The sequence below is a fragment of the Microcaecilia unicolor genome, chromosome 1, assembly GCF_901765095.1.
Source record: "Microcaecilia unicolor chromosome 1, aMicUni1.1, whole genome shotgun sequence".
NCBI lineage: Eukaryota > Metazoa > Chordata > Amphibia > Gymnophiona > Siphonopidae > Microcaecilia > Microcaecilia unicolor.
In genome coordinates, this window is record NC_044031.1 from 569,349,325 (window position 1) to 569,361,575 (window position 12,251).

General features: G+C 41.5%; 1 protein-coding gene across 2 annotated transcripts in view; it reads right to left on the bottom strand.

Moving 5' to 3' along the window:
- TRPS1 (transcriptional repressor GATA binding 1) overlaps positions 1-12,251 on the bottom strand; it is a 593,514-nt gene that overhangs the window by 22,805 nt on the left and 558,458 nt on the right. For both annotated transcript variants that reach the window (XM_030218248.1, XM_030218239.1), the window contains one exon: positions 3,731-3,853. In XM_030218248.1, coding sequence (XP_030074108.1) covers positions 3,731-3,853 — 123 coding nt within the window. The remainder of the gene's footprint in view (positions 1-3,730; positions 3,854-12,251) is intronic.

Consider the following 12,251-nt stretch of genomic DNA (forward strand, 5'->3'; position numbering starts at 1 on the left):
AGGGGTCGCTGGGTATGGGTGCATGCAGGGCAGGGGAGAGGAGGGTACACTGCTGGACATGGGTGCATGCAGGGCAGGGGAAAGGAGGGTCACTGCTGGACATGGGTGCATGCAGGGCAGGGGAGAGGAGGGTCACTGCTGGACATCTGGGTGCATGCAGGGAAGGGCAGAGTAGGGTCGCTGGGTATGGGTGCATGCAGGGCAGGGGAAAGGAGGGTCACTGCTGGACATGGGTGCATGCAGGGGAGAGAAGGGTCACTGCTGGACATCTGGGTGCATGCAGGGCAGGGGAGAGGAGGGTACACTGCTGGACATGGGTGCATGCAGGGCAGGGAAGAGGAGGGTACACTGCTGGACATGGGTGCATGCAGGGCAGGGGAGAGGAGGGTCACTGCTGGACATGGGTGCATGCAGGGGAGAGAAGGGTCACTGCTGGACATCTGGGTGCATGCAGGGGAGAGGAGGGGAGAGAGAAGAAATGCTGGACATTGATGGAGGGGAGAGAAGAGTGAGGAAGGAGATGAGATGAGGGAGAAGGAAGAGAGGAGAAAAACTGCACATGGATGAAGAAAATAGGCAGAAGCTGAGGACCAGAAATGAAGAAGAAAGGAGGAAAGAAATAAATGGAAATGAAGCCCTGGAAACGGAGTTACGAGGACAGATAGCAGCAAAATCGGATACTGGGCCAGCATGATCAGAAAAACAGTCACCAGACAACAAAGGTAGAAAAAAAATCATTTTATTTTCATTATAGCATTTGGAATATGTTCACTTTGAGAATCAGGTCCTCAATATTAAAAGTTTATATTTATTTACTTATTTATGTATTTAGTTATTTATGGCATTTTATCCCACATTAAACATGAATTAGATTGGAACCTGGGATCATTTAATTTTTTTTCCTGCATTGCCCCCCACCCATGGCTATAGCCAGCTCTGCAATTTTTTTTTTGGGGGGGGCGCAGAGGTGGATGGGGGGGGGGCGCAGAGGTGGACGGGGGGGGGGGGGGGGGCAGTGGTGGACGGGGGGGCACCGAGGTGGACCGGAGAGAGCCTGTTGTTAAAAATTTACCAGCACACCACTGTTTATATCTCTCTATCATATCTCCCCTCAGCTACTACTTCTGTTTCTCCAATTTTCCCCAGAATTTTTTTCTGCTCATTTTTAACAAAATATAATTTTCTCTGTCGTCATCTCTTGGAACTAGGCTGTATGCATTTGTGACCATCCCTAGGAAAAGGTGACCAAAGTAGTAGATCCAAAATTTGAGAATGGTCTATTTTTTCATGTCATTGATCCATAAGCAGTCTGAAAAAGTTACATACTTGAGCTTCTATAACTTTTTACATTTTCTCACATAAAAGGATGGGGTTTGTACTGTTGTATTACAAATTGTTTGCTTTAACACAGTTCATAAAACCTAAATTTTTTTCTTCTGGTCACCTTTTCCCCTGAGATGGTCACATTTTGCACAGTACAGGAGGGAATGCATTTGATTGCTGTTTTGGGAAGTGGTAAATAATTTCAAATAAATAAAATCTTTTTTTGGTATTGCATTGCATCCAAAGTTTGGCATCTTTGGTTTTCAGTTCAGTTCTTATTACAATTTGATATGATTACTGCTTTTGACACAGTAGACCATGAGATTCTTCTTTTTAAATTAAGTTCATTAGGGATCTCAGATAAAGTCCTGTCTTGGCTTTTAGAATTTTTATCTAATAGATGTTATACTGTAAAGATGAAGAAAGCCCTTTCAGAGAGTTGGATCCCGCCTTATGGGGTCCCTACAGGGCTCGCCTTTATCTCTTATTTTATTTAACATCTATATGACATGCTTTGATTTAGGTTTCTCATCTCTGAAAGCTAAGTTTTATTCATATACTGTGACATGCTGGTATTGATCTCTATGGCTGATACTCATTCTACTATGTTGTCTAATATCATGTCCTGTATTTCCACTACTGAATAATTTAGTTCCATTCATGGATTTAAACTAAATAAGGACAAAACTGCACTCCTCTGGATAGATACTTGTTAATTATATTGTCGAGACAGTGCTCTTTAAACTGAAACATTTGCACAATGTACGTCCTTACTTTGATAAGAGAAATTTTTGTGTCTTGGTTCAAGCACCGATATTAACTCATTTAGATTACTGGAATAGTTTATATTCTACCATTACAGTTAAATTCTCTTAATTAGCAGCTTACGTTACTGTATTTGTTAATTTTTTATATAACTATTAAAACCTGCTGTATTATGCAATTTTCTTGTAACTTTGTTAGCCACATTGAGCCCGCACAAGCTGGGAAAATGTGGGATACAAGTGAACCAAATAAATAAATAAATTATGCACCAAGCTCCAGATTCTTCAAAATATGACTGCTAAGCTTATTTTTCATATGAAAAAGTTTGAGAGTAACTCCGGCCTTGATGTCTTTACACTGGCTTCCAGTGCAAGCTCGAATTTATTTCAAGCTTGCCTTTTTTTGCTTAAAATATTTAATGGTTTGTCCCCAGTTTACCTGTTAAATTCAATTGCTTTCCCATCTAGAGATAATGACCGATCAATCATTACTCCTAGAATCCTGACTAAAGATGAGAAAAGTATGTGTTGAATCGTTTATAGTGAAAGAAGAATCATAAAATGGAACTACATTTCTACATTCTACTTACTAACAAAAACTTTGTTTAATCATCATTCAATTTTAGTCAGTGTTGTGTCCCAGTCATGAAATCACTGCATTTCTGCACTAATAAGCTTTTTCATTTCCTCAAAAGTTCTTTGGACCGGAACCAATACTATGATATCATCAGCATATATATAAGTTGAGAAACCAGCTCTCTTAAGACAAGTCCAACGGAGAAAATTAACATATTCTGGGCGCTCAGATTCTGTTATAAAATATTAGCCTAACATGGTATTGGTACACCTCACATTTAGGAGCTTGCAGTTATGCCAGTCATAGAGCAGCAGGGACACATATAACTTATAGTATTTTGTAAGTTACACACATTAAGTGGGAGCCCTGTCCAACGCTCCACCCATGCACACACCCTTCTTGCAAATAAGCGCTATGTATGTTAAGCAGGTATTTGCAGAATGGCATGTGGACAGGTAACTGCACACATACCTGTGTTAAGTGTTAGTATTCTAGACATTTATGTACACAATGGGTGAAAAATGCCAGCAACAAGATTACAGAATTGCCCTGATCAGTAACTAGAGGTCTTTATACAATTGCACCTAAATAAGCACCTACTTGCCCTCTTAAATTATGTGCCCCATTATAAAATTATCCTCCAAATGCATACTAATGTGGAGGAGGAGGATGAGGAGGAGGAATTGCTCAAGAAAATTTCTTGAAGGATGAATATTAATAAGGAACATTAAAATATATCTGAATTTTAACATTCTTTTAGATGTTCCATATGACTATCTGCTTCTTACCAAAAACAAGGCTTTCAGGATTCCTTCATCCTTGGTATGACACATACACAGAAGTTAGTTAAATTCTGAAAAATAAACCACCTTCCTGATTAAGTAAATGCCTCATTGGCAATTTTTGAAATGCTTACCCACTGTACCTCACAGCTGACCACATAAAATTCTCATGAACCACACTATGAGAACGTTAACTGCAGAATCAGACCTTAATATAACTGACTAGTTCCAATGCAGTTGAAATCTCCTCCCCACTCACAAACACTTTAATAGACACTTCTTACCGAATGAAGCTTCTGGTATAGGCCACATGCATTGCATACATATCCACCATTTGCATTCTTTCGCCAGAGAGAGGTCTTTGTGGTCAGGCAATTGGCACAGAAAACACCGGAGCCTCTACGCCTCTGAAACAGCAGAGAGACAAAGCAGGTCAAGGGTGAGTCACATGATCTGTGAAGGGAGGACTAATCAAAACAGACATTTTTATCTTTCCACCGACAGCAACGACAGTATAAAACCATCCTGCCCATAAGGAGGTCAGATTCAACTGCGATTCCGAGGCACCGCTTATTTTTATTATAATTAATCCTACAGTGATGGATGAGGTGCAGAAAACACCCAAGGCCTTTTTCCACAGTAACAGCTTTAGCTTTTTGAACTTTTGAAATGTGTGCTTATAAACAGAATTTTTCCCACTTTAAAATTCTGGGTTTTATTATTTTAAAATTGACTTTCAAATGAAAACAAAATTCAGATACGATATACATAGTAGCAAACAAATTAGTAAATTATAATTAAGTAAGATCACTGAATGTGGGACAATATGACACTGATTTCAATTGTAGCATTTGGTAAGAAACTTTATTTCAAAATTTTTTTTAAGCAGACCTCTGGCTGAAATCTGCTTTGATTTACTCTGCAATTCACACACATTACAAGGTGTAGCCCTATAGTCCATTTAGCTACAATTTGCATACTAAGAGCCTTATTCTATAAATGTTATGCTCTTATAATCTATTTTGGAGCACAGAGTATGCTTGTAATTTAGGAGCATAAATTATGCTAATAAATTAAGAAAATAACTTTTCGCAGCATACATTTAGGAGCATAACCTTTATAGAATAAGCTCCTAAGGGGAAAATTATATAAAGGAGTGTCAAATTGGAACCTACTTTCCTTTACAAATTACTGCATAACCAGGTATATACGAGCATATAAGTATTTCTTCACGGAAAGGGTGGTGAACGTTTGGAATGCCCTCCCGCGGGAGGTGGTGGAGATGAAAACAGTAACGGAATTCAAGCATGCGTGGGACAGGCACAAAGAGGAATGGATCCACAGAAGCTTAGCTGAAATTGGGTGGCGGGGGGAAGAGGGGTTGGTGGTTGAGAGGCTAGGATGGGGGAGGGCAGACTTATACAGGGTCTGTGCCAGAGCCGGTGATGGGAGGCGGGACTGGTGGTTGGGAGGCGGGAAATACTGCTGCACAGACATATACGGTCTGTGCCCTGAAAAAGACAGGTACAAATCAAGGTAAGGTATACACATATGAGTTTATCGTGGGCAGACTAGATGGACCATGCAGGTCTTTTTCTGCCGTCATCTACTATGTTACTATGTATGTTACATATGGGGTTAGGCGCGAGCTCTTATGCCAGCCACAGCGCTGGTGTAAATGTTCATGCTTAGATGCCAGAGATAAGTGAGTAACCGACTGTCTTGTGCATAAGTGTGAGCTCTGCCCAGACACCACAGATGTCTGCCCACTAGTAAAATCTATACTATGGAAGATGCACATGTTTAAAGAATAGAGCACTGTGCACACATGCTGGTATTCTAGTTATTTACACACTTTGCCATGTAAATGGTAACGTCTTCTTTATAGAATTAACCCCTCATACCTTCCATAGTTCAAACCAATGTCTTATTATTTCTGTCATTTTATTTTCCTTCTTTGAAGCAAAGAGCTCAGCTTTCTCATATGAGCTGATTTTAGCAGGCTAAATCACACATTCATCAATAATCCAAAAGATGCAGACACATTTATGTGCGTTGACCGTCATTCTTTTTATGAGAAAATTATTTCATAAAGCTTCCCATTTAAACAAGAGTCAGGCTGTACTGCCAGTCATTACAAATGGCACACAGCAGGAAACTGCATTCTCTTGCTGTTCAAACAAAGCAAAAACCCTCAACTCATCTTCCAGCAATGGAGAAATTTCCTTCACAAAGCCTAACTGAAGATAAGGGAAGGGATAATCAGGGAGCGGAAACTAATTTCATTAAAAACTAAAAATTAACAGCAAAGTAGATTGCAAATTTCAGGGTTTGATCAAATTTAGGCAATTTATTTAACTTCAATGTGTACTGCAGTCTAGCTAACGCTGCCAAAATAATACAATGGTTATAATTGTACTCGGATAGATTTCAAATGGAAAGCTTTCCTCAGACAATTTTGGTTTCAACACTGGAGCATTTTCTTGGCATGGAAAGGGTATTAGCTTCATCAGGTGTTGCACAATGTATCACTAAAAAGATCTGGTGAGCAGCCAGTTCCCTATAGGGTCATTTTTCCATCCAGATGCAAGTGCTATCAGAGGTCCTCAACAGCAACACTAATTATGATCTTGCATTTGCTGATGCACATTCTAACATTCGACATTCTCCATTAATCACCAATAAAAAGGAAATGAATGAAACATAAAGAAATGAAGGCTGGTGAGCTGCAAAGCCATAAAAATCAAGAAGGAGTGTAATAATTTAACAAGATTGGGGAAATGTTTTTAGTAAGCACAAAGACAGACTGACAATTGCCCTTTGAAACCAGTAGCATAATTTTTATTAGTTCAGCAGGTTGCACCGCTTTCAATGATACAATAAAATAGATTTGTCATTAATATGTGCTCCCTGTTCTTTCCTGTGAGAAGACAGATTTATGAATGATTTGCATTTGTCTAAATTTCAATCCCACTGATTGCTTAATTCAGTTGTGCTGGGCAATACTTTATGGTATGAAATACCTTTTGCAAGTTTATCAAAAAGCATCTCTCTATCAAGTTAACTAACATCTGTGTGCATACAGACCAGTCTGCAGAGCAGAAAGGTACAACTGATACTAAGTGAAAACCTCAGTGGATGCTTAGGTTATTACAAAAACTAGGGGTCCTTTTGCAAAGGTGCGGTAAAACGTGGCCTGTGGTAGTGTGGGCATGTGTTTTGGATGCGCACTGAGCCATTTCTTTACTGTGTCTGGAAAAAAACATTTTTTAATGGGCCGGGAAATGGCCATGCGGCAAAATTAAAACTAGCAGATGCCTATTTATGGTCTGAACCCTTACTGCCACCCACTGACCTAACGTTAAGGGCTCACGCGCTACCTATGCGGTAACTGTGCAGCGCACATCAACTGCCGTTTACCACCAGGAATACCCCCACACCCCCCGCAGTAGAAAAAAAAAAGAATTATTTTCTACTGCGGGATTCGGAACACACCAAACTCAGAATTACTGCCAGGCGTACACGCTAGCCCGGCAGTAGTGCCTACTTGGCACACGCTACCTATGCATTAGCCCTCCCACACCTTTGTAAAAGGGCTCCTAAATGATTATAAAGGATTTAAAAAAAACAGCAGCAAAATTAACTACAAAAATCCAAACCAAGGTCAGAGTCAACTCAGTATCAAACAGGTATAAGAGGTTAAAAATTATGTACCTCAGAATTACATTTATTTATTTATTTATATTTTGGTCACACCTTTTTCAGTAGTAGCTCAAGGTGAGTTACATTCAGGTACTCTGGATATTTCTCTGTCCCAGGAGGGCTCACAATCTAAGGCCCTCATGATTAAAAGCCCCGCGCTGTTCCAAACAGCGCCCTAAAAATAGCGCCTGGACAGTGCAAGGCTTTTCTGCATCGATGATCAAAGATAATGCATGCTAATCTAAGCAGCGCTTTTATCTTTGATTATCATGTTGAAGTGCGGGAGAATTGCGCCCGAGCATGCGCTCAGCACAATCCTCCCGCACTTGTTTGACCCTTACATGGTCTGTAGCCCCGCCCAGTGCATCCCAGGATGCAGTGGGCGGTGCTGGGTGCCGCCATTTTGGACTTCGACTGACAGGAAGAGGAGGGAGGGAGGCAGGCAGGCTGCGTCCCTCCTCCAACACAAGGTAGGGGGGCCGGGAGGGGGCCGGGGGGGGTGTCACCACACCACGGACCACCAGGGAATTTAAGGAGAACGCTGGGGGGAGGATTTGGGGTGGGCTGGAGGTCCACCGGACCTCCAGCACCCCCCCCCCCCCAGTCGATAGAGCAACGATTTCTGGGGGTTTCGGGGGCTGGAGACCCACCGGACCTCCAGCCCCCGTTCGCGTTTGCCTTGGGGGGGGGGGTGGAAGGGGGCCTGCCAGCATGTAACGGCATGCTGGACAGGGCTCACCATACCTCCCCAATGATCCGCAACATCTAACGCCAGCTCGGAGCTGGCGTTGATTTTGCTGCGGCCAGCGACCCAATCTTTGGCGCGCTGGTCGCTGATCATTGGGGATGAATGCGTTAAGCGCCAATTAGCATGCATTTTCAAGCTAATTGCGCTAGAAACCCTGTTTAGCATGCATTTGCATGCTACTTGCGCTGAGAGCCCTCGAGTGCGCTGTTTCAGGTGCTCGAGGGCTCTGATCATGGGTCGGCTGCAAACTCTGGCGCTAGTATGGCGTTAACAGCCTCTAGCGCCAGAGTTTGCTTTTGATCATGAGGGCCTAAGTTTGTACCCGAGGCAGTGGATGTACAACAGATACCAATGTAGTGAAGTTTTCCCCTATAAGAACAGAATGGGTATGAAATTTAGTCCTTAGAGTTCTAGAAGGTAATGGATGAGTCATGTGAAGGTGATAGTATTAAAGAACATTAAAGGTGTGCAGCCCCTAAATTTTCATTTTGTTTTGTTTCCCGTGTTGTCTATGGGAATTTTTGTTTAGTATTTTTTGTTGTTGTTGTTTTGGGAGTAATGTCAGAAAGTGTGCACTCTTCATGGTTTCCCTCTCCCCCCATTTCAGCTTAACAGTATGAAACATGGCAAACTGACATATCCCATGTCATTTCAAACAAATGCACATCCCTACAGAGAATGGTCTTTGCCTTTAAACAAAAATAACTTGAAAGCTTTACGACTGTCAGTTGGGAATCTTTTCTCTCTAAGCTTTCAATACAGTTACTATTGCAATCAGTTTTCTTTTCTAGACTGCTATCAATTACTTTTTGAGTACGGCACTGGAGATGAAGGTTTAGTACTGAATGTGGGTTCTGACGTAGGCCAAATAAGGGATGAACTGGAAGTCTAGAATAATAATTCTGATAAGAATCAAGCGACTTATATATGTATAAATTGAATCTGTTTCATTGTCAGGCTGCACAAGAGCAAAACTTTTGCCATTTAAATATTTTAAGTCCAGTTCTAATTATGATTTGTGGTTTTGTAATCAGTTAAAAGGGGTATATGACATGATCTTAAAGAGTAAAACAGATTTTTCTACGATTCTCTAGTTTTTTCATGATTACGGCTTAGCTTCTGTTTTCACTGCGAGGTCTTTCAGTAGTAGAATTATTATTATTTTTTTTAAAAGAGATCTGTAGCATTCTGACTGATGTATCTGACTTCTTCCCTTCCCTTTATAAATGATGAACCACTCTCCCTTTGATGTGCCAATCTAACCTACCTTGAATTGCAGAGGGATGTTGCCTCTTCCTAATGAACTGCTTTAAAAATAAAGCTAAACAAAACACCACCCCCTTACAATATAACAAACTCACCTAAGACTTTTAAGCCCATTTATGTAGGCAGAAAAAGTACTTGAAATAATTCAAGGCAGAAATTGATGAGGTGGAAAATATGGCTGTGACGAATATAGTTTACAGGGATTTGGATTTAGCTCGTAACTTTTCAGTGGTAGCTCAGTGCAAGTTACAGGTACCAAAAGGCTTACAAATCTGAATTTCTCCACAATCTAGATCAGTAGTGACAAACAAATTTTTAAAACTATAGGCAAAGTTACAGAACCCTGAAGAACTCCATTGGACAGACATATTGTTAAAACATTTAATGAACATTGTAAGACTGGTTCAGGAAAATCAGTAACCTAAATTCCACACAGCTGAGTGAGCTTCTGTCGAAGCTGATGGAGAGGCCCCCAATTTTGTACTTGAAGTGCTCCTTGGACTAAGCGAGGAAGTCAGCGTGGAGCCACTGGGCCCGCCATCTTAGCCCGGAAAACATTCCAGCATGATTTGTTGACTCGATGTACTACTTGTTTCCAGGGGCGTCTGGGTCACTCTCACAGTTTTTCTTGCCTCTTATATTTATTTATATCCTGCAAAACGTTTTAGCAAAGGATTCTAAGTCTGAAGAAAGTGATATTTGCAACAGAATTTGCAGCGAGGTAGCAGGACCTCCAATGAGAAGCGTCTTCTTCCTAACCTGCCATCATTGGGCAATAAATGATGATTTGTGTAAATTATATTAGCATGCGTTCAGTAAATGAGATACCAACTTTATACCTGAGGCAATGGAGGCTCCTCAGAGGTGGTTACAGCAGCAGGGAGTCCTTGACAGCTTGACATTGGGAGCCCTTGACAGATGCAGAGCAAGACAAGGCTCTGGAATCCCTAACCCTCTGAGCCCTCTGAAAGGGCAACCTCTTCTGGATCTTGGAAGACACTTGGATGCTCGACCACCCTGTCAAAGGACTGTCCCCATCCTTTAAATGAGACCTACTATCTGTGAGGAAAGACGCTGTATGTAGGAAATCCTCTAGAAGCCACTGAGGTCTGGCCTCCCCGCATTCTTTAATTTTTCCAAGTCTTCATCGAACACATTAGCCCTTATAGAGCTGCCTAATGCCACAGCCACAGGAAACTACAAGCCACTAGCACCAATGCCAATGACCAAGAGAAGATGCAGGCAAGGTCATATGGCACATCTACTAGAAAAGCCACACCTAAGTGTGCCATTTCTGGGAGCTCTGGCAACTGCTGAGCCCAGTGCAAGATGCTGTGAGCCACGTAGCCCCCACACACTGAGGCCTATATCCTGATTGATGAGGAGGCAAAGGTCTGCTTTAAGAGTTGCTCCACATTCCTGTCATAGGTATCCTTCAATATTAAGCCCCATTTGACTGGAATTGTTGTCGTCTAGACCAGAGCTGTGACAGGGCATCAACCTTAAGGAGATAGTATAACCTGACTAGCTCCACATAGCAATGGGTAGAGCATATCCAAGATTTTCAAACCCCGCAGTATATCCTTCCGTGTCTCCCATTCATCCAGGAACATCACAGACAGGGGAATAGGAGCTAGCAAAATTGCTCAGTCAACAGCACATGCAACCACCACATCAATACCTACTAGGCATTATAGCTACTGCAGGCAGCAATAAGCATCCACCTTCAGCCCTGAATTCCGCTGATTATTGCACCAGAGGCGAACCTATGCCTGCCTCTGCTAGATAGCCACACAAGTGCTGCTCTCAATGCTCTTTTTTTTTTTTTTTTTACAGCTTTATTCCCTAATAGCACCTAATGGAATGGAAGAATAAGAAGCTGAATAGCCGATTGTGAACACATTTTTTTTTTAATTGCAAAAGTGTATTGGAGGGACCTCAATGCGTTCCCCCTCCCCTGGTCAGGAAGCCTCAGTGTAAGACAATGGGCTAAGGCTCAGGGCTGCAGATGGACAAACTCATCCAGGCTCAACAAGGGTAAGAACTGTGGCCTAAATTCCAAGAGCTATGTTGGACAAAGAACTCAACCTCAGATAATGCGGGTTGTGGAATGCACAGCAAGTAATCAGGCTTGTACAAAGGAAACCTTTTGCACCAGTTCAACTTACCTATTTGCTGGAGGTAAAGAAATACCGAAAGGTTCTAGTTTGCACCAGCCGTTATATTGGTGATGCCACTGGAAGAGTTCAGTATCTCTAGCAGGATAAAGAAGCTTTCATTTGAAGTTATTTGGGGATATTTCTTTATTTTTATTACCTTCTCTGCATACTTTGTCTGGTTCTTGTAGCTAGATCTTTCAACTATGGGTCATGCATTAGGGTTTTTTTTTCCAAACCCCTATAATAAGGGGTCTTGAGTCTGGCCTCTAGGTGCCATTCTTGGACAATGACCACACCACCAGCTGGGTTGGGTCAAAGCTTACTATTTCTTGTAAAATAATAACTGAGTAACAAAGTAGATGATAACAGAAACACCCTTTGGCCCTGCCTTAGGTAGTCTAACTGTGCTCACCACCCTCTGGTGCTTCTTTAGCACTATAAGGTCTTCCAGCTATATTGTAACTGTGTTATGCCTAAAGACCAAACCAAACATCTGAAAGATTTATATGCTGATCAAATCTGCTGAGCAGAGACTGTCTAGCATAAACATAATAAATGAGTTATTTATAAATATGACAAATAATGAAATGTAGTGACAGCCAAACAGATTCAATATATAACTGGCACAATGGCATCAGATACTACTGGAGATGAAACTGATAGCCAGAGCCTGCAAAATCCAGAAAACAAGACATGAGAAATGCAGATCTAGTAAGGCGCTGGCTATCTAGCCTAACAAGTAGAAGCAAAGCACAGATCTTCTAGCTTGGAAACTTACAAAGATTATCATGTAATATGGCATTGGGATTTTCTTTCAACTAGCCCCAAAAATGACGCTGACACGTTCAAAGAAACTACTGTGAGTTACTAAAAAGTAAGGTTAACTTATCTTGATTTGCTTTAGCTACCCTTAGCCCTTTTTAAAAGCTG